This window comes from Monodon monoceros, unplaced genomic scaffold, assembly GCF_005190385.1.
Source record: "Monodon monoceros isolate NGI ecotype Baffin Bay Population unplaced genomic scaffold, NGI_Narwhal_1 Super_Scaffold_15, whole genome shotgun sequence".
In the NCBI taxonomy this organism is placed as follows: Eukaryota; Metazoa; Chordata; class Mammalia; order Artiodactyla; family Monodontidae; genus Monodon; species Monodon monoceros.
This window is the reverse complement of record NW_021703771.1, coordinates 41,318,682-41,341,139: the sequence shown is the minus strand read 5'-3', so window position 1 is coordinate 41,341,139 and position 22,458 is coordinate 41,318,682. Positions and strand designations below refer to the sequence as shown.

Genomic DNA, 22,458 nt, shown 5'->3' with positions numbered 1-22,458 from the left:
GATTCCACACAGCTGGATGGATCTAGTTCTTAAGTTGGGGGGTGGGTTCACAGGTGTTCATCTGTACATACGGTCTTTGGTACGTATAAATTATTTCATAATAAAAATCTGGACATAAACTAAATTTAAGGTTATTAATAAAAGACTTTCTGGGGAAAATCATCTCCCTCTTTTGATTGATTTAAATTTAATAGGGTAACAAAAGAAAGACTGAAAAACCAACTGAAACATAAGTGTTTTAAAGCCTTTGCCAGCACCCTGTCTCCTTGTGAGCTATTCTGTGCTACTCGTGCCACCTGACGCTTTCCCGCAACTGCACCAGTAGCACATGTGGGCTCGTCCGCATTTGTCTGTCGCTGCATTAAATCCTATATGGAGTCATTGCTCATCGTCACCTCTCTCAGAGTCAGTCTTTAGAGGATGGGTCATTGGAGTAAGGCTTGCATTTAATATGGAGGCTGGTTATCCTCTACCTAATTGCATTAGTCTGGGGAGGATCTTGACCAGGGCCAAAAGCCAACATTTCTCTTCCCTGTCTGAGGGCTTTGACACACAGCCCAGCAAAAAAGTGATTTAAAAAAAAAAACACAACAACAAAACAGCTTGGGATTTCTCTTGTTGCCTTCAAGGACCAAAAAAGGAAGGAGAGAAGGTGCTGGGTTTCTGGTGATCAGAAGTCTAGGAGGTCTCCATCTACTCAGGGGCAGTGCACCCTCCCTTCCCCCCTGCGCTCCTGACCACAGGCCGGTGGAGGGCTCTGCAGCACTGTCGGCGTCAGAGCTACAGCCCCACATACATGCTAACCGTTGCTGATGGGAAGAGGCACGCACTCCTCCCCTGCTCTCTGTCACATGCAGCTATGTGAGTTTGAGCAAATGAACTCTAACCGTTTAATCTACTCATCTGTTGCAAGCTGAGAGTGGTATTCTCACCCCCCTTTCACATCCTTCTGCCTGCAGCGCTGAGAGCCCCACAGATGAGCCCATGCTGTTGCTGGAACGCTGGGCTACACAAAGTGGTGGGACTGAGACTCATCCCCTTAGCGAGTTTTCGTTCTCTGTCTGCACTTGCACGCACACAGCTACACCCACCCTTCCTCTCCTACCCTTCAGACTCAGAGCAGTGCTGTCAATACTTGATGAAATAACCTCAGGGAGAAAGTGTCTGAGCAAGGCATAACCTACTGTACGCTTTATTCTTCTACCCATTTTCTTGAGAGCAAACAAGGCAGGTATTCATCTCTTAACGGGCCTCCCAACAGGCTTCCTTTCTCAGGTGATATGCAACTATAATGTCTGTCTGCTGTCCATCTTTCTGTCTGCTGTCCGTCTTTCTGTCTCTCTCTGCCTCCCTCCCTCCCTTTTTTTTCTTTCCTTCTTTCTTTTGAATCATTTAATGGCTGACAAAGTAATGCTAAAGCCAGCGGCTTGCATCTCTCCAGAGGTACCAGGATGTTGGTCGCCTCGGGACAGGGGATGAAATAGAGACTGTTAGCCAGATTAGCAGTGCATGCTTTTTTTTTTTTCCCAGCTTTATGGATATATAATTGGAAATATGACATTGTATAAGTTTAAGGTGTACAATGTGATGGATTGAAACGTATATTGTGAAATGTTTACTACAAGAAGGTTAGTTAACACATAGGTCACCTCACATAATTACAGTTTTGTTGTTGTTACAATGTTTTTCTTAAATGGGCGGGGGGGGGGGCGGAGTTCCCTTCCCTTCCCTTCCCCTCTATGTAAGTTGGAGACACTTAACAAGCAAAACGCCCTCTCCCCACCAGAGCCCCCTCATGGCCAGGGTCCTACATTCTGAATTCATAAATAAGGCAAGAGATGAGAGACAAAGCTGGCTTCCTCTCTGCGCTGACACAGATTGTAACCATTTGACCCTCACAGAAGGCTGTGTTGGAGTTTGGAGAAATCTAGTAGTAGAATGACTAGGAGATAGTCCTATGCTCTTACAACACAGAGTCTGTGACTGCAAAACATTGAAATGGTCGACATATTCACTTCCTTTTCTCTTTTTTCCCTGCAGGGAAGGAGATTGGTGGGAAGCACGCTCCTTGACAACTGGAGAGACTGGTTACATTCCCAGCAATTATGTGGCTCCAGTTGACTCCATCCAGGCAGAAGAGTATGTTTTGTTGTTTTCAGTTAACTACTTGCTTTTAAAGTTAGTTGCCCTGATTAGTGCCATTAACATTGTGTAAGTGGGAGAAGTAGTTCACTAGAGCGATTAAGCGGTGAGAGGATGTGGCAGTGCTTGTCTCCCAGGCTCTATGCCATGGTTTTTGCCACATCTGGATAATACTTGTACCCTTATTAACTTAATATTTTTCTTAAAGCCTGCTCACTTTTAAAAAAACATTTATTTTGAGAAGAAACTTTATATTAGTACCTTAAATGAAAACCCAATATTACTTGCCATAGATAGAAATAACCATAAGAAAGTGATGAAATTCTAGCTAGAGCATGTATTATTGCCAACCCAAGGATTTAAGCCTGCAGTCTGCTGAAGAAAAGAGGAGAGGGGTGGGAAGAAGGGAGGGATGGAGAGAGAGAGAGAAAGGGGAGGGTGTAAGTAATTGTTAAAGATCAATTTGAGCTTTTTCTCCTCGATGTAATCAGAAATGTTAGAGGGGTGCTGAAAAGACATACTGTCCACACCGCAGGTAGGAGTAACTCACATGCAGTGTATCCTACCACTCGGGAAATCCTGTGGTGATGCATGTCAAATGGTCCTTTCCTTTGATGTGAGGTCTCGGGTGGTTTCTTTCATAGTAGATCGTGACTAACAGCCCAAGGATTTCACTGATGGCAGTTTCGGCAGGTGGTCGATAGGCTGAGGGAATTCTAGAAGGGACAGCCATGGTTCCTCCTCCTGGCCTGTGGGGATTCATGGGCACTTCCAAAGTGAACTGTCAGAATGGCTCCCGTAGCGGCCCTAACCTCTGAACCGAGGGGAAAAGAGGTGGGACAGGATCTCCCAAACATGAGACCCAGGCCTTCCCCCTGACACCTTGGGGACCTGCCTCTCCTGCTCGGTGGGGCAGGCCTGACTTACCAGAAAGGTAGCTGAGAAAAGTCAGCCACGCAGCCCAAGCTTTGGCTCTGATATTTAATATGCCCTGGGTTTGTTTAAGCGCTGCAGGGAGGATTAGACTCCACACCCCAGCCAGATCCCCAGTGGGATTGCTCTCTCGTCTTTAATTCCTCTGTATTTCCTCTAAGAAGATCTGTTTTGTTTCCCACTCTCAAATACTCAGTGGTTCTGAGCTCCTCTTTTCCCTCAGTGAGTGTGTTTCATCATCAGTGAATAAAGGAATCCGTATTGAATCTGTTTTTTAGGGCAGATTTGCAAACATCTTTGTGTTCTTTCAGAATAAAAGGTACCACCAAAATGCAGCATTACTTTGACTTAACTGGGATCCTACCCACAGTATATTTAAGTTACATTTATAATGGTCAGGTTTTTTAAGTACTTTGTTTTTAAAGAATAAAATAGCATTTTAAAAATAATACCTTTGGTTTTACATGTGCAATTAATTACCATTATCTTAAAATACGATTGTTTTAGTACACTCCACTGTTCCAGTGGTTCTGTTTTCATCACTGTTCCTATTTACACTGCATTTTAATTGGGTTATTGATACAAACCCAGAAAGTCATTTCTCACAAATAATTGGTGTAATTCCCTTTATACCACCTAGCACTAGGTTAAGATTGTTGCAATCTTGTGCCTTTAAAAGTCACTGAGGAGCTGGCATGCAGCATGTCTTTTCTTATCTTCAGGGAAGCTCTTTCATTCACAAAAGAATTTGATAGTGAACACATAATAGCTATGCACAAGTATAATGAACTGAAATTTCGTTTTAGAAACTGGATCCTTTCACAGTCAAATATTCTAAAAATTGTTCCTGTGCACAGATTCCGATGGAATGCTACCAAGTTCTCCCTAGGGCTCTTGGAGCACCTGCTGCTCACTCAGCACCTGGTGCAGAAACGTTACCCAAGTGCCAGGCAGTGCTTATGGCTGGAGGGTGCAGGGGGAGGTGAAGATGAATAAGGAAGGTCGGCAGGTGATGTGATGTGATGCCTCCTAAAGTGGCACGGGAGTGTCATTACAGGGAGAGTATGAACACCTCTGTGACACTGAGTGTTTTTAAGTGTTTACGCTTAACCTGGCCCTGCAGTAACCTGGCCCTGCAGCTGTGCTAGAGCTCACGTGCGGCAGGTCACAGCCCTGCCATGCAGCAGATGCCTTTTATCCATCCAAGTCCTCACCCCTGCTGGACAGGAAGAAAAGAGAAACAGGCATCCAGGGACAGCAGTCATCTCAAATTAGGGGTAGCCTTGACCATTTTCCTTCAGAGTTGCTGTAGGTAGGAAGTTACTGAAAATACCGTGTCTTTGTTCTTTGTCCATTCTGACTGACATTTTTTCAATGCTTGATTAATGATCTTTATAGACACTAAGACTGTGTTTTGTTATTTCCCAAGGGTTGTAATTATGCTCAGAAATCCAGGGTCTTGTAGAGGTGCGTGGGAAGGGTCTCCTGCAGTTGCCATTTCAAAACAAGGTCTTGGGTTTCTCTTTTTGTGCATGTGGGTGGCACTTTTAACACAAACTCACCAGTTCCTGTCATCTCTGGAGGGAAGAAAAATAACCTGCAATTCAAATCTGATCGTTTTTCAGGAGTGAAGGAGATGGATTAGGGATGGAATCAGGAATAGATTGAAAGGGAATCAGATGAGGCTAGGGAAAACGACACAGGGTGAGGCTAAGGATGGAGTTGGACGTGAGGAGGATTCAGGGGCAGAGGAGCTGATGCTGTTGCATTTTTGCAAATGAACATCATAAAACATTTCCTTCCCTTGATCTCATTTAAAGGTGGTACTTTGGAAAACTTGGCCGAAAAGATGCTGAGCGACAGCTTTTGTCCTTTGGAAACCCAAGAGGTACCTTTCTTATCCGAGAGAGTGAAACCACCAAAGGTAAGATAACGATTTGAAGAACTTGGCTTGTCATTCAAATCTGTGGATTAGTCAGAGGGGATGAAAGGCTTATCTCTAACTTTCAAGGGTGTTTAAATGGCACATATCCTCCCTGTCTTGTGAGCAGAGTCCTATATTCAGTTTCCCCTCCAGGCTCTAGAACTGCAGACAGTTCCAAAAGGACTACAGAGGCTCAAAATCAAGACCTTCCCCCTGGAAACAGGGGCTGGGACCGCTTCTCTCCTCCACGCATGCAAGATCATAGAACCTTCAGAAGTCCTTTAGAATTAGGATTTTCTGAAACTCTTAGTTCCTCAGGCACCAATCACACAGGTTGTTTTTTGCATTTTTGTTTTTTCCACAACTGAGGACTTCTTTTCCTCCATCTGCTGGCCTTCTCATTATGTAACAAATCATTAGAACCCAATAGAGGAGCTGGGCCAAAGAAAAAGCAGTGGCCTTCTAGCTTGATATACCAGACACTAGTTATCTGCTACTGTGAAAAGTGTTCTGAAGCAAGAATTGGAAGCTCAATTCTAGAGAAACAGTCCTTAGATTTCTTCAGTACACGCCACCACTGCCTCTGTGATGCCCTGTGGGTAACAGAGACTAGGGCGGCGATCTCAGCCGTGAACATCTGTGCTTCCCTTCATCTTGCCCGGGGGGAGTTGGGTCTATGCCATGTTCACCAGCACAAGTGTACTGAATAGAGTATCACAGGGAAAAATCCAGAGAGCTTTCATTCTCAAGGGTAGAATCATTTTATTGCTAATATCTTCTGACATTTTCAGGAAAAGGGTGTTTTCTTCCTATGTTACTGAGTGGAAGAGTGTGTGTGTGTGTGTGTGTGTGTGTGTGTGTCTCCTCTTGATAATTATTAATCAGAATACTCAAGTAAATGAGACCCAAAAAACAAATTGGTGCTCAAAATGATTGGAGCTGCTAATGCTTTGCACATTTCCCAGGTGCCTATTCACTTTCTATTCGTGACTGGGATGATATGAAAGGAGACCATGTCAAACATTATAAAATTCGCAAACTTGACAACGGTGGATACTATATTACCACCCGGGCCCAGTTTGAAACACTTCAGCAGCTTGTACAACATTACTCAGGTAACCTGAATTCTAACTGACTGCTAACCATTTGGATGCTGGAGGGTAGGGGTGGGCACAGAGCGGGAAAGGGGAAAGAGGTACAACAAATATATACAAAGGCACTAGGAAAATACTTTTCTTTGCTAGCCCTTCAAGGTGGGGCTTGGCCAAATAGGTTCTATCACTGTTTTTTCCTCCATAGTTATTATTAGTTCCAAATGTTTGTCAAAAGATTATACCATTCAAGTTCCCCAAGTAGAAAGCAATAGGTTAAATTTTAAAAGCTGCTTGTTTTTTTGTCTTCATCTTGAAATCCTTGGAAGTTATCTCTTCCTGTTCCCCTGCAGAATATAATTCAGGAGCTGTGAAAGGAAGAGGGTGTGGTCTCCGGGGGAACACTTACACGGGGCCTCCTAGAGGGTGTGCTGTGTTTCTACCATTACTTTACACTCAGCGCTGTAGCGGGAATGGCTGCACATGCATTTCATTGTCATGACTAGATGACTTTCACAATCTATTTATCATGTTCTACTTCCCCACCAATACTTCCATTTCCTAACTAGACTTAGACGTATATGATCCACAGCTCCTAAATCTGTTACAGCTATTGTATTAAATTAAACTTTTAAACAGTAGATCAGTCTCTGTCCTAACACCCAGACATCACCACTAGTCTGTTGTTCCTAGAAACATACAATTATTAGGTATTTAGGTGTGTGATTTGTACATTTTATTAAAGAAGGTGGTTTTATGTGCAGTTGTCAGAATGATTGCTTTCTTTCCTAGATTAGTAAGTCAATCCCACTATATCAATATGTACACACCAATAGATAGGGATATGCATGTACAGATAGAGATCTATGGCCCGTTAAACCCAATAGTTTTTTGTGTGATCCATATATACATTTTATATTATTCTTCAGGACAATGACGAGACTCCGAAATAGTACATGGCTTGACTTCAACTATTGCTCTATGCTCATTCATTTAAAATTATGTGTGTATAATTTTTTAGCACCAAAAAAAAGCATTTTTTTGAAAATGGCAATAAATGTCTGTCTGTTGATCCTGGGCAGTAATGAACAAATGAAAACATTAATAACACTTGAAGTACTTGTTGATTAGGGCAGGGGGTATCTTTTGTCTATGTGGATTCTAATGAAATACTTGGGAGAAATGGAGCAGAATATCTCCCTGCGCTTAAGTGGTATACTCAGAATACCTGCATGTTGTAAGGATTTTTCAAATGCCTAAATATATTTCATTACAGCCAAACATCAGCTGGATCCCCAGGGTTTGGATCATTTGAAAATATTGTGTTGGAAAGGGCACCTTAATAACATCATAAAGCTGGAAGGAGAGAAGGGATATGAAAAGCAATAGACATTTTTTAATCTCAAAAAAAATCCATCTCGAGACAGATTTGTTTTTATATTGGCTTTTCCTCTTCCCTCTTTCTCTCCTTCACACAATAAAACGCCTTTGAAATATTGACACATAAATAATTTCCTGCCTTAATGTCTCAGAACCTGATTCTATCAAAAAAGAAAGGAATAAAAAGGCACTTGCAGCTGGTTCCTGGAGAAAAGGCCGCAACACTACATTTTATTTCCCTGGATTTGAGGGGTCTCTGGTGGGGTACGGCTGGTGGGGCTCTGTCCGCCTCAAGCCAGGCACTCTGCAGCTTTTGTTACTGCCCTGATTCCTTATCCATTGTCACCTTTCTCACCTGACTGATGTTTAACTGGGCATTTAGACAATTTTCCCTTACCACTGCTAGGTTCTAAAAGGCTTTTTCTTTAAAGAGAGAGAGACAAAAAGGGAAAAAATCTTCCAAATAACCTATTAGTGATAACGACTTTTTCCCTTCCTCTTTTTCATAGGAAATAGAGTTCTCTCGCATCCTTGAGTTTCTGCAAATTTTAGTTTCCATTCTTTCTCCTTTCAAACCAGACTCCTAAATTATACATCAGAGACTGTTATAAAGTTTTTTTTAAGGGAAAATAATCAAAAAAGCAAGAGTTTCTGACTGGTAGAATAGAGTCAGTTCAAACTGCCAAGGAAATCACTAGAGAAATATGACCTCTTTTTTCCCTTGCCAGGTATAATCTTCAGCCTTACTAGTTTATAACAGTCTAATGTTCTGTACAAGAATCCTGTACTGAAGTTACAATTTTAAGTATATTCATAGCAAAGAGAGTCCCCAAACCCTAGATATTAGACAGGGGCAAAAGACAGTTGTGCTGACATTCTGTGGTCCAGATGTGCCTTTTGAAATCAGCGGAGGTATTTGCAGAGTTCCGGAAGCCATGTTATTAGCACGTTGGGCTGAAAACATTTTTCTTATTCAGTGAGCACAGAAACCAAAGCGGTCTGTATCTGTATATACATATAGACTATATTAGACCTGAGGGTATGCAGTCATCCAAATATAAAACGTCCTCTATTCTACCTCCAACAAACATGTTTCAGCATGTGGTGTCTAATCTTCCAAGACGTGTGTAGTTCTCTGCTGACATAGAACTGTTTTGAGTAACGCTGTGTGCTGGCTGGGTTTGTGCACCTGTAAGTGTTGTTTCACGTGTTTGCTTTTCTTTTCCCCTCCTGCTGCTGTCCCTGCCCCATCAGAGAGAGCCGCAGGCCTCTGCTGCCGCCTAGTAGTTCCCTGTCACAAAGGGATGCCAAGGCTTACCGATCTATCTGTCAAAACCAAAGATGTCTGGGAAATCCCTCGAGAATCCCTGCAGTTGATCAAGAGACTGGGAAATGGGCAGTTTGGGGAAGTATGGATGGGTATGCTGAGACTCAATTATTCTATTACTAGCTTTCTTGTTTGGGAAGTCCCAAACATCAAAGATGGAAGGTGAAAATAAAGACTTTTTGGCCAAGAAGAAAATGTGAATTACTAATAATTTTGATTTTGATTTCAGAATTCTGGTCAAGATTGGAAAATGGCTCAAATGATACTACTATATGAGCCTCAATTCATAAACCAGTAAATGCTACAAGGAATATTCTAGCCTGCACCAAATGCCTTCATTTCCAACTGCAAATGTTTGTGAAATGAACTCAGTGTCACCCTAAAGGGCACGTCACCTCCCATCTTTCCTAGTGCATGCCTGATTATGGATTATAAGGACTGTGTTTTCTTTATCAATTCCCTTTCCTGTAGAGAAAGCTGATGGTTTGTGTTTTAACTTAACTGTGATTGCATCGAGTTGTACCCCACAAACTTCTGGATTGGCTAAAGATGCTTGGGAAGTTGCACGTGATTCCTTGTTTCTGGAGAAGAAGCTGGGTCAGGGGTGTTTCGCTGAAGTGTGGCTTGGTAAGGCAGAGGGCACATTTTGTTTTGGCTGCATCTCAGAGCCAGTTAAAAGAACAGTTTTAAACAAAAACATATACAGCCGTTGGGACCAAGTCGCTTAACCTGGATAGCTAGACGGGCACAGGCCATCCAGATTATACCCTTCTGTCCTACTTCATGTGGCTAATTAAGGCACGCACAGAACAGGAAACCAGTACAATAAGACTCTGGTGTTTCCTCTTCCTCAGATGTGGGAAGGTAAGATTCTATAGCTGGGCTAATGCAGGGGAAGACCATGGACTTTTTTTGCTCAATAGCCTGGATCTGAAGCTTTTCTAGCTGATTAACCGTGGGCAAGGGGCTTATTTAATCTCCTTGAACCTCAGTTTCCTCATCTGTAAAGTTGGAATAATACCTGCATCTTAGGATTGTCTTGAGAATTTCATGGAGAGTATGTTTAGAGTCCCTTGCATATAGCAGGTGTTCAGTAGACACACATACTTCTCTCGTAATTTGGTTGTCGTGTCATTGATCAGGCCAACTGCACTGGCCCTCCCCACTGCTTTTGTAACACCCTGAAACATCTGTCAGTAAGGTAATGTTGGTGCTTACGGAATCCTGCTTCTTACTTTCTTAGAGTCAATTAAAAGCAATATAGGTAGGTACCTGTTGATGTGTGTGGTATAGGTATCTAGATGTGATCTGCATTAAAAGATTTAATACAGTTAAAGCGCTTAGAACAGAACCTGACAACTAGTAAATACTACCCATAGAGAGAGGGGGAGAGAGAGAGAGATACACACTCAGAACTTAACTTAACTCTCATATTGTAAAATATATTTATATAGCCTTCCTCTCCCTCATCCCCACCCAACTTATAATTGTATTTGTGGGTTCTAAGGATTTCAATGCAGTCACTCATAAAATCAGGAAGATTTAAACCCTATACAAAAATTTATTTTCAAACTTTGTAATTACCAATTTTAAATCATTACACATGTTATTAGGATTTTGTTTCCTACTGAACATAAAACACCGTGTTGGGGCAGTTCAGGTTCCGGATGGAAGGCTGTATAAGTAACCAGGTTGTTATTAGAGAGGACGATCTCACTCTACTTAAATTTGGGGGGTGCTAAAACACTCACATAGACCACTTACAAAGTGTCAAATTTCCCATTTACGTTTAGTGGTCAGTCCTCTATAAGATTTGAATGAACTCTTCTTTGAACCACGTATTCTTTGATAATTTATATTTTTGTAAGTTGCATGCTGTGATTTTATGAATCATGTTTTTAACAGGGTAACAAGAGTTGCTCCACTTTATAGAATTTTTTAGTTCTAAAATCAGTTATATTAAATATAAAGTTAATTCAAACAAGCCCCCTTTTCCAAGTGGAAAACAATATAATCTTAGTAGATTTTTCTGTTTCCCTTATAGTTTTCATTCAAAGTCATAGGACTAATAATGGATACACATAGAATTTAGACATTTTTTTTTTAATTTTGGTGCTGAAAGAGACTGGAGAGAGAATCCAGTTCCATTTCTGTACTTTACAGATGAGGTAAATGATGGTGATCATAAACCAGGCCTGCCTCTGAACCCCCTAGATTTTTTTTTAAACATGTGAAGTTCAGGTATCTCTATTCCCTCTTAGCTGCTGTTTAATTTTTCCAGTCTATCTGCTAGAAGTCATTGTTCTTGTGGCTGACCATCAGTAAGCTTGAGGAATTTTCCTTTACTGGTTGAAGTGTTGGCAAGTGGACTGAGAGCTTCTTGCCAATGCTTATCAGCACACTTAGCTCAACTTTTCAAGGACTCAGTCAAGCAGCTTATCCATTGCTGACAACCTGAAGTCTAGAGGTAATCTCCAAACATCCTCAGTGTGTTGCCATGTATTTTTAAATGGCACACCCCATAAAACAGAACTTAATCTCATTTCTTCCATGCTCACTCTACTGCCTAAGGGATGGCTCTTGGATGGCCAGTCCTGTTCTAACCCGTAGACTTTCATCCTTATAAAGAAGTGTCCAGAAAGTACTAGGGATCTAATGTACAACATGATAAATGTAATTAACGCTGCTGTATGTTATATATGAAAATTGTTTAGAGAATAAACCCTGAGTTCTCAAGAAATAAATTGTTTCTATTTCTTTAATTTTGTATCTATTTGAGATGACGGATTTCACTAAACTTAATTGTGATAATCACTCCGTGATGTACGTAAATCAAATCATTATGCTTTACACCTTAAACCTATACAGTGCTGTATGTCAATTATATCTCAGTAAAACTGGAAGGAAAAAAAAAGATGTATCCATCCAGAGCTTTTGATACAAATTTGTAATCACATGGCTGAGCCAGAAAAGGAAAGTGATATATATCAAAATCACAAAAAAATTTTAAAGAATTATAAACCATGATATAGCCATAACTAAACACATTTTTCCTGTTGAAAATACTTGACTGAGTCCTTACATTTGATTGTCTTTGTTCAACAAAAAAAAATATGTTAAGTTTTTTTTAAGTTAAAATCCAACTTTATGCAAATAGCTACTCACTAAACAACTTTTTTTTCCATCAAAAGAGGATCTTTGGTTTGACTTGATATTGTGGGGTGTCTGCAGGTACCTGGAATGGAAACACAAAAGTAGCCATAAAGACTCTTAAACCCGGCACAATGTCCCCTGAATCGTTCCTTGAAGAGGCACAGATCATGAAGAAGTTGAAGCATGACAAACTGGTTCAGCTCTATGCGGTGGTGTCCGAGGAGCCCATCTACATTGTCACCGAGTATATGAATAAAGGTCAGGCCAGGCCTCTCGGGCTCCCCCTCACGGGAACCTGCAGCCTTGTTTTGGGGAGGGAAATGGAGCTGCCTGCTTGCTTTTTTCCTCCCTTCTCCATGAATCAAGCATTCTTATCAAGATGCACGAATTGTGTGCTCACTAATGAAAACATTTTAAGAACAGTCTATGACCTTGAATTTGCCCCCCAGATTCTTGAGAACCGCAGTACCTTTTGCATGCTGCATGTGTCAGGAGTTCCAGCTTCTCTCCATAATTAAAGAAATTCATTTTTAGTATCAGGGGTGATACAGAGAGCTATAATAGTTTGCTGTTATTTGGAATGCCAGAGCTTGTGTTAAAAATTAAATTTTTTGCAGGGCTGAACAATTAATATCAGACACTGATCTCTGGGTTAAATTTAGTCTCCCTTTTTTCAACATCTTTTTTTTTTCAGCTCTCTTCTTAAACATCAGACGTAGAAAGACATGCTTTTAAAGAGCACATTTTAGTCTCATTCTTTTTCTCTCTTTCTAATCAAAGCAGTATTGTTGGGGATAAGGCCAAAGATCGCTTTGTTTTGGAAAAATAGATGAACCAAACAAGAAACAGCCTTAAAAGGCAATTCGTTGTACATCAGAGGACACCAGTGTAATTTTTCCTTTCCACGTACTTTCTTTTAAAATATATTTGGAATTATTCTCTGACAGATTGTTTGTCCTTTGTACCCAGGGTTATTTGGTAAATAACTTTTCAATTAAAGCATGAAAAAAGTCACCAATGATCACATGAGCCTCCAGCCTCTGCCTGTGATTGTTTCAGCCCCAGTGTTCATTCTGAGCTCTTTAGGCTGTGTCATCACAGTGGCTCCGAAGCTCCAGCCGTTTTGTTTCAGATATCTTTTAAGGCCTGATTGGCCATGATCTAATGTGGGGAGCTACCTGCCCCACCCTGTATTCCTCAGATACTCTTTTCTTGATTTAAAATCTGTCAATAAGCTGGGCCAGTGATTCTAAACTTTACTTTGTATCAGAGTCACCTAACGGGCTTCTTAAAATACAAGTTTCTAGGCCAGAACTCCCAAGTTTCTGATTCAGTAGATGTGGGGTGGGACCCAAGAGTTTGCATTTCTAACTAGTTCCCCCGGGGTTGCCATTCTTGCTGGTCCAGGACCACATTTTGGGAACCACTCGGCTGGGCTCTCTTTTCCCCACTTCACTCTTGTTGGGGGTGCTGATTGGGAATGAGATTGAAGTGGTGCAGCCTTTCAATATGTTCTTCCTGTGACATAAAGGGAATTGAGTCCTGTTTTTTCTAGTTTTAATCCCATTTCTGGTGTCCCTAGAAATGGAGTCACCGTAGTTTTTTCTTTAAATGTATCAAGTTTTTATTTATTTATTTAAAATTTTTATTTATTTTGGCTGCACCAGGTCTTAGTTGCAGCACGCGGGATCTTCGTTGCGGCAGGTTTTTGGTTGTGGCATGCAGGATCTGTAGGACTTCTTAGTTGTGGCATGCGGAGCTCAGAGTCTTACCCACTGGACCACCAGGGAAGTCCCACCATAGTTGTTTTTTGTTGCTGTTTTTTTTTTTTTTTTTGCGGTACGCGGGCCTCTCGCTGTTGTGGCCTCTCCCGTTGCGGAGCACAGGCTCCGGACGCGCAGGCTCAGCGGCCATGGCTCACGGGCCCAGCCGCTCCGCGGCATGTGGGATCCTCCCAGACCGGGGCACGAACCCGTGTCCCCTGCATCGGCAGGCAGACTCTCAACCACTGCGCCACCAGGGAAGCCCGATAGTTTATTTTTAAAAGGTAAAACTGCCGCCTTCCAATGCATAGATTTTCTTCTGCCCTGTTTTTTTTGTGTAAACCTTTTTTTTTTAATCGATAGCAACTATTTCATTTAATTACCTCGTTACTTCTAATAAGAAAACCAAATACAGCCCTTCATCAGGAATTTTTATCTTTCAAAGGAAATCGAAATGGTTTTATGTTTTGCTCATAGGAAGTTTACTCGATTTCTTAAAAGATGGAGAAGGAAGAGCTCTGAAGTTACCAAACCTTGTGGACATGGCAGCACAGGTAGGCCCTGTGGTACCTCGATTCCTGCCTTAGATTTACTAACGTGGGAGTACATGGAGCCACATGTAACGTGTGTTCCTCGGTTTCCACAGGTTGCTGCGGGAATGGCGTATATTGAGCGCATGAATTATATCCACAGAGACCTACGGTCAGCAAACATTCTCGTGGGGAATGGACTAATTTGCAAGATCGCCGACTTCGGATTGGCCAGGTTGATCGAAGACAATGAGTACACAGCAAGACAAGGTGGGCACTTGAATGAGGAAGGCTCCTGGTCACATCCCACTCAGCCCTTCCTCCCTCCTTCCCTTCCTTCCTCTGGAAAATATTTGGACTGTCATTCTTTGGCTAGGTTCTTCCTTCTTGATCTGGCGGGAATCTGACAGCTCTGCAGGTGGGAGACTGTTGTGGGTTCAGTGCGTGAACGAGATGTTGCTTTTTGGTGCGTGAGCGTCTGCTGATGTCCTCCTGGATCGTGCCGCCCTCCTCCCTGCACCCAGGCTCGGGACACTTTGCCTTGGGAGGAGAGGGCTGTGGAAGGCCAAGAGAGCAGTCGAGTAGTAGCTCATCACTCCATCGAAGTCTCAGCCAAAAACAGAAGGCACGCTCATTGGAGAATTTAGCAAAGGAGTTATTTACAATGGCCCGGGCAGGGTTTAGGAAAACCGACAGGGCATGACGCGGCATCCCAGAGCTGGTAACAGCACCAGAACTAAGAACGAGCAGCTGTGCAGAGAGGCCCCCTCGGGTGGAGACGGGCAGCTGGGGCGGATCTGGGGGGTGCGTGGCCGAGCTCACTCTTCAGCCCTCCTCCAGATCTTCTGCCAAACCCCACTAGAGCCAGCGGTCAAAGGAGCCCATTGATGAGTCCTGATGGGTCCAGAGCAGGGAGAAGATGAGTAGAAAGGGGATGTAGAGGGCCGACAGAAGAGAATAATAACTCAGTCCCTGGAGAAGCTCCACCTCCTTTAATCATCCCCTCCATCCTGCCCCCTCCAAAGATTTATAGGAATTAACCTCTACATAAAATACATCTCAAACCAGCAGCCACTCCAGTGGGACAGCTTTTCTGATGCTTCTAGAGCGCTAGATACCGGGGAGGGAATTCCCGGCGTTATTTCCTTTCTTCCTGGAACCTCACGTAGTGGTCAAAGGATAAATGTGTGGACCTAAATGTGCAGTTTGCAGTCATTGTACGTTCCTCATGGAAAAGATAATGCTCGTGTCTGAAGGAAAGGGGTCACCTTCATTGTTACTGTTTTTAACCAAAGCCTAGTCATTCCGAGCAAGGCTGAGCAGTGACCGGAGTGGATTACAGGGCAGTGCTTTCTACTAGAGGTTATCATGGCCACCTCTGTCATTCTTCTTCTTTCTTTCCTTCTTTTTTAATTCTTTCATTTCATGCCAATTCTTCCCTCCTTTTATCCTTCTCAGCAGTCTCAAGTGATGAGGAAAAACGCTAAACTAAGACCTTGCCTCGCACAGATGCTGTCCAAAGGCTAAATTACAGGTCGGTCAGACAGCTCGGCTATTTGAATTTCCCCAGCACGTGGCAGTTCTTATCCTGGAGCCAACTGCCCACACAACAAGCAACACACACACACACACACACACACACACACACACACATGGCCAGATGGTGTACCATATCACTAATCAAAGGCTCACAGGCAGCTTTGATTGGCTCCACAGTCCAAAGAGGAATGTGGATGTGATCTTGAATCAAGATGAGCTACGAGGGTCTGAAGTGCCCCCGGGTCTGAGACCTGGGCCTAAATGAGAGAGTTTACCCTGAGGCAAACCTGTGAGATCCCAGCTCACGGACCCGGAAGGAGAGGAGAGCAGGTGAAGGTTGCGAGACATGAATCTTTGATTTAGGAAGGGGTGGGAATGGAGTGGGTCGTGTCAGCATCGTTCCGTGTGTGAGTGGAATTCTGGGGCTGGAGGGAGCAGTTCAGGATTTGTTTCTCCCCTTGTCCTGGGCTCTGGACTCTCTAGAATTTGTTAACAGCCTTGAACCATCAATAACTGAGAAGGTTGCAGGGCCAGAGCCCGAGCATTCTGGCAGGGATGCTGCTGACAGGGCTGGGTATTTAGTTCACGGGGTGAGATGCCCCAGGCTGTGGCCCTGGGTGATTGGAGTCCGGGGGCAGGCATGTCGGGAGCCCCTCGAGGCTGTGCCCCCACAGTGTGCTGCTGCTATGAGGCAGGGCCCGCAGGGCCACCCTCAGCCCTGGCCATCCTGCTGTCCTCCCTGGAGAGCTGTCCTGACTGCCTTTCTGGTGGCTTCCTCACCTCCACCATCACCTTCCCAGATGCTGTCCTGACGCCCTTCAAAGGGTCAGCTTCACACCCTTAATTTCCAAATAGAATCCTCCACCCTTCCCTCTTAAAATTCTTTTTTCTTCTCTCTTCCCTTTTACAAGTATCTTCCCATCCATGCCAAACACTGGAAGGAGATAAGTAAGAAGTAAATGAACTGGAGAACTGAACCGGGGGGGAAAAAAACAAAGACTGGGGCCCCGCGATTTTCAAGGAGAATAAAAGAAATGCTGCAATGGAGGAAAAAGAAGGAGCAGGGGCGTTTATAGGATACCTACCCAGTGCCAGGCCCGAGCGGGAAAGATAGAAACAGGCTCAGAGGGGTTAAGTAACGTGTACAAAGTCACACAGCTAGTAAAAGGGCAGAGGCAGGATTTGAATCCAGGTATGGCTGGCCCTATCGCATCTGCCCTCTTAAGCTATGCTGACTGTCTCTCATCAAGACAGTGATTCAAAGAACAGAAAATAAAAATTGAGAAGGTTAGTCATAAGCGCCTTTTCCCCTTTATTTTATGGAAAAGGTTTTTAAGGGGCACCTTCTAAAGTGCATGTGTGAGGGAGTTGGAAGACCTTCATTTGCCAGCTCTGAGGCAGCCCAGCTGTTTACAAAATGCCTCCCGAGGGTCTGCCCTGCCCGGGCCCTTTACGAGGCAGGAGGGGCCTGATGTGTAGCTGCCAGTGTGCTCTGCAGATGGCACGCGTGCTTCATGCTGAAGTTTCTGCAGGGGATTAGTCAGTTCCCCCAGACAGCTGCTCCACGTGCCCGAAGATATGTGCACATCAGGTTTTATGTTCCCCACAGGCCACAGCCGGGCCGCATCTTGATTATGGAAGTGTGGGCGGTGTTCAGAAGCGTGTGCCAATCACAGGTATTTTAGGACTGTGGGTGACCATTGTTTCTCAGCACAGTTGTGAGGTTCCCATGTGAGGCACATGGAAATGTCTGTCGCCCCCCTGAGTGGCTGAGCTGGCATTTCCCTGGGCACCAGCAGAGCTGGAATTGGGACCTGGGTTTAACTGCGCCTCCTCCCTGCCCCACTGGGCTGTAAGCAGCAGCCCCGTGTCGGGGAGAAGGTCAAGACCAGACCCAAAGCCTGGGGGGTGGCCCTTGGCCGACAGCATTCTGGAGGTCGCTGGAAGTCATTTGGTATCGTTCATTCTCTGTTCCCTCTGCATGTCCCCCAGTGACAGCAGCTAGATCTTCTTTAGTCACAAACTCTTGTTACATTCTGTCCAATCAGGATCTCTGAGCAATGACAAAATTAATTATTTGAGCGCCTTTCAAAGTGAAAGGGCTTTGCTAGGAGCTGCTGATAGAAAGAAGCCAAAGACTGCACGGGGGCAGGCAGCAAGCCTGGAGTAGAACCAGATTTGAAACCCAGCCCTACCATCCACCAGCTCTGGGGCCTTGGGCAAGTTACTTAACGTTTCCACACCTCAGCTTGCTTATCTGTAAAGTGCAAATATACTCTACCTGCTTTGTGCTTTAACTTTTGCAAAGATTAAGTGAAACAGCACATGTAAATTGTTTGGCGCAGTGCCCAGCACGTAGCGACTGGTAAACGAAAAGGACTTTTGTTGTCATATCCTGGACAAGACTAAGTTCTTGGGGGATAAACAGATGCGAAAATGGGCTGTAGACACATGGAAAGGCTCAAACACCATTCTGGAAAGGGAGAGAGGGATCAAAGGTAATTCCCTGGTGGTGACATGTGCGTAATCACGAGGATAAAGTTGCCAACAACAGGAATGAGTGGGTTGGGAAGAAGGTCTTATTTTCAAAGAACGAGGGTGAATTTGGCTTGGGATTTGTAGAGCTTGAGGTGGTTGGAGCAGTATGTCCCAGCTTGGTGCCCAAGCCCAGAGAGGTCAGTCGGGGTGCCTTCCCCTGCTACCACTGCCATGGGGCCTCACCTCCCAGCCCTCCCCACCACGGCACCACCCTTCAGCTGACCGTGGCCTCTCACCCCCAAGCCGCCTGCACCCTCCCCTGAGGTCTGATCACAACCCCTCCAGCCATCAGTTCCTCCAGAGCTCACACAGACCATGGGAGAATTCTTGACACTTTCTTCATGAGTTTTCAGGAGGCTCCGTGCTGACTAATGTTGATTTAAACATAACAAGCTCTGATAGACCTGGCTTATGTATCAGAATGGCTTGCTTTCGTGGACATTTATTTTTTTTTATTGAGCCATAATATACATACAATAAAATGAATAAGTCTGAAGTGTACAACTCAGTGAACTTTTACATACGTATATGCCCCTGCAACCACCCACAGATGAAGATACAGACACTGCCAGCCCCCTAAGGACCTCCTCATCCCCTTCAGCCAGTCACCACTCCACGTGGTAGCCACTGTTTCACCTCTATCACCAGAGATTCCTTTTTCCTGTAACTGAACTTCATATAAACAAATCATACAGTATTACCCTTTGGTGTCTAGCTTCTTTCTCATCAGGTCGGTGAGGTTTATCCACGTTGCTGCACGTAACAGCAGTTCTTTCCTTTTCATTCCTGAGCAGTAGTCCATTGTACAAATAGATCGTGTATCCATTCTACTGGTATTTCTAACTGAGGGTCTTTATGAATTTAGCTGCCGTGGTGGCGGTCATGTCCTCCTATCTCCTGGGTATGTTCCCTGCAGTGGCATTGTTGGTCTTAGGACAGGCCTATGCCACCCAGCAGGTTTTGTGGCCGTATCTTTAAAGGTAGAGTACACAGTCACTGTGTTGTTTCCTGGCGGTGTACTTCCCTGTAGGCTGCTAAGGCAGCCTCCTGATGAGGCTGAGGAAGCTGTGGTTGGCAGTCAGGAAGCCCGAGTCTGAACTAGCTCCCACTTACAAGGTTGGTGTGTCCCCAGGCAAATCACTTAACCTTTTTCAGCCTCATGTTTTAGCATCTGTAAAATGGAGGTAATAAAAATAATAGCCTCACATAATGAGTGTGAGAATTAAGTGGGCTCTCTATAAAAGTTGTTGGAGGGTTGTGACATATAAAAACCATTCTTATAACCTGAAGTTTTTGTGTTTGATGTAAATTTTCCTTGAAAGGGGTCTTTATTTTCTTACCTAAAAAAGATTTTTAAGGAAAAACCTATCAGTAATCAGTAAAGAAAAATCAATCTTGTAAGAGAAAAAGTATATTATTTCATTATTTTACAGCCAATGCTATTTATCTGGGCAGTCACCATTTCGTATTACCTACATGCCCAAGGGCCCCTCTGACCTCACAGCTGGGAGCCGGTGGTCTGCTCACCATCTTCTCCAGCAGATTTGCCTTCTCTGTTGAGAACCATCCCTGCCTCCTTGCCACTGTTGTTTTTAACCTTGTCAACTCTAAACACCCGATGGGCATTCTCAGCAGCGTCACTGATGGTCGTGCATGCGTCTGCACGCGCGCACACACATGCACGCGCACACGTACCACCCCCTCTCCAGAGATGGCAGGGACTGGACTGGTTAAGAGCATGACCCATGAAATCAAACTATCTTGATGTGAACGTTAGCATCACTGCTAATTAGCTGTGAGGCTTTGGACGAGTTACTTAGCCTCTCTAAGCCTTTATCTCCTGCTCTGAAGACAGGGATAATAATAGTTATCTTCATCAGAGGATTGCTGTACACTTCCCCGAGCACATGCATAAAACACGTAGCACGAACCAGATGCTGAGCTGATAGTTGGGTAATTTTAGTTCGTAGAGGTACCAATAGTAACATCACTACTGTTGATCCAGTGGAGTGACGGTACTGCATGCGCGCTACCTCTCTCCCTGCTTCCTTCCTTCCTTCTTTCCCTCCTCTGTCTCTGTCTACACACACACACCCCTCTTGGCCTTTCCTGACCCCCTCCATAGGGTCTCCCACATGAAGGACCTGCCCATTTAACCCTTTCCTCTCCTGATTTGAATCATCACAAAGGCAGGAAGTTAGAGTTGCTCTGTATTTGGGGTTTTTTGTTTGTTTGTTTTAAGGTCTAAGTTAACTGACAGGATCATTGTTGAGAAAGCAAACGTCAAGGCGATTTAATCTTTGGATCTTTGGAATGTATGTAAAAACAGGGGCATTTAGGACTTTGTATAAAACTTGCTGTAGGTTAAGGTTTGTGTATTAAATAAAAGAAAAACATATCTGTTCAAATGCTCCCAGTATTGAGGGTTTAAATTGAATAGATTATTATCTGGAGGAAAATTCACGTATAAATTTGACTGCAAAGAATTCATAATTGTTGCGGTTTTCATGTTAATTATTTCATGTTAAAATATTGTTACTGCATAAATTAACACATTCTTTCATGGAGAACATATTTTAGAAAGATTTGTTACTTTAATAACTCTTTGTGTATTAGAAATCCCAGATGCCTGTACTAATTAAATATAATCAGATTTTGGATTCAAAAAGCACAGTAGCCATTTAACACAAACAAGCAGGCAGCTAGGTTGAGAAACACAGTCAGGAAGAAGCGGATCCCTGTTTCTTTCAAATTTTGAATTTCACAATTCAGAACTGTGAATTCAATTCCTGTCCTTCCTTTGTATTGCAGTGACTGGGGATTATCCGACTCAGAACGCCAACTTTCCAGCTCAAGGGCTCCTGCAGAATTATTAATCAGCCCCTTCTGAGGCCCCTGTAATCCGGTGGCAGATCAAGGCTGATCTCGCCATGAGATGCCCTCCCTCTGCCCCCGTCGGCACATGCGTTTCTTGTTCTCTGTCAACAACAGCACTGCAGTTCCCACACACTGTGCTGTGACCTGAACAGCAAATGTCAGGGGAGGAGGGGAAGAAACCCTTTTAATTATTGAATTTAATCTAATTCTTCCCATGCTAGAGAAGCAAATCATCCTTTGACGAAAAGCAGACCCCTTTCCAGTGCAGCCATTGTTTTAAGCGCTGAGCAGGAAGCTCTTCTGTTTGAACTGACCACGCCGCCGCCCGTGCCACGGTCAGGGCTGCTGGTCACGGGGGTGTCTGCTGAGAGCCCGGGGCTCCCCCGCAGAACGTCCTGCCCTCGGCCAGGTCCCAGCCCTCCTTCCTGCTGAGCTGAGGGCTGCATGCCTGAGCCGAGCCTGGTTCCAATCAAGCCTCCCAGATCCCGAGTTTGGTGCACTGCCGTCACGGGCAGAGAGGGCCTTCATTTGTATTCCACCGCGCACCCGGGCTTCCACCGGCTTTTCCGAGAGGGATGCTTTGTTTACATGCGCGGTCACAGCGGAGCCCAGGGGCCAGGTTAAGCGCAGGGGGGAGCGGGTCACACTGCTAAGGAGAGGCACGTGGGTGGTGCAGACCGTGTTATCCTCGGAGAAAGGACGTGTGGAAGCCAAAGACTAAAAGGAAAAGAAAATTCACTCCTTCCTCCCCCACTCTTTCTTTTCAAATTAAAACTGTTTGCACGGAGGAGATGGACTCATTCCCTCCATCCGCACAGTCCGGCTGCCCCCTGACTCTGCTCCTGGGGGCCGGGGGGGGTGGGGGACAGATGGGCCTGCTGTAAGCCCTGGTCACTGAGAGCCCGCTTGTCTGAATACCTTTCCCCTTTCTCTGAACTGGGCGGTCATGTTTTGTATTCCGTGTGGGTCTCTCCTTTGTGCTGCCTTGAGCAAAGCAATTGGGCAGTTGTTTCTGAACGGTCAGAGCAAGTCCTTGGTCTGTGCACCCATGTTTCTTAGTAATCATCAAGAAGGAAGCAGATGGTCACCCTCTGTGATTTTAAAGTGTGTAAATAGGAGCTACATACTGCCAGCAAACATCAAAAATGTCACTTGGCTTCCTTGTCTTGCCTTGCTGGCAGAAGGAACTCCTGCATTTGCATCATCCTGATAATCAGGGACAGACAGTGCGAGTGAAAACTGCCCCATGTTTTGAAGGAGA

At 44.3% G+C, this 22,458-nt stretch overlaps 1 protein-coding gene across 5 annotated transcripts in view; it reads left to right on the top strand.

The window, feature by feature from the left end:
* The window catches only part of FYN (FYN proto-oncogene, Src family tyrosine kinase), a 207,172-nt gene that overhangs the window by 162,232 nt on the left and 22,482 nt on the right, over window positions 1-22,458 (top strand). For 4 of the 5 annotated variants that reach the window (XM_029223384.1, XM_029223386.1, XM_029223387.1 and 1 more), the window contains 7 exons: window positions 2,041-2,139; window positions 4,896-4,999; window positions 5,965-6,114; window positions 8,725-8,889; window positions 12,029-12,208; window positions 14,191-14,267; window positions 14,360-14,513. In XM_029223384.1, coding sequence (XP_029079217.1) covers window positions 2,041-2,139; window positions 4,896-4,999; window positions 5,965-6,114; window positions 8,725-8,889; window positions 12,029-12,208; window positions 14,191-14,267; window positions 14,360-14,513 — 929 coding nt within the window. Of the gene's footprint in view, window positions 1-2,040; window positions 2,140-4,895; window positions 5,000-5,964; window positions 6,115-8,724; window positions 8,890-9,268; window positions 9,425-12,028; window positions 12,209-14,190; window positions 14,268-14,359; window positions 14,514-22,458 lie in introns of all 5 variants that reach the window. The other variant, XM_029223388.1, reaches the window with a different exon arrangement.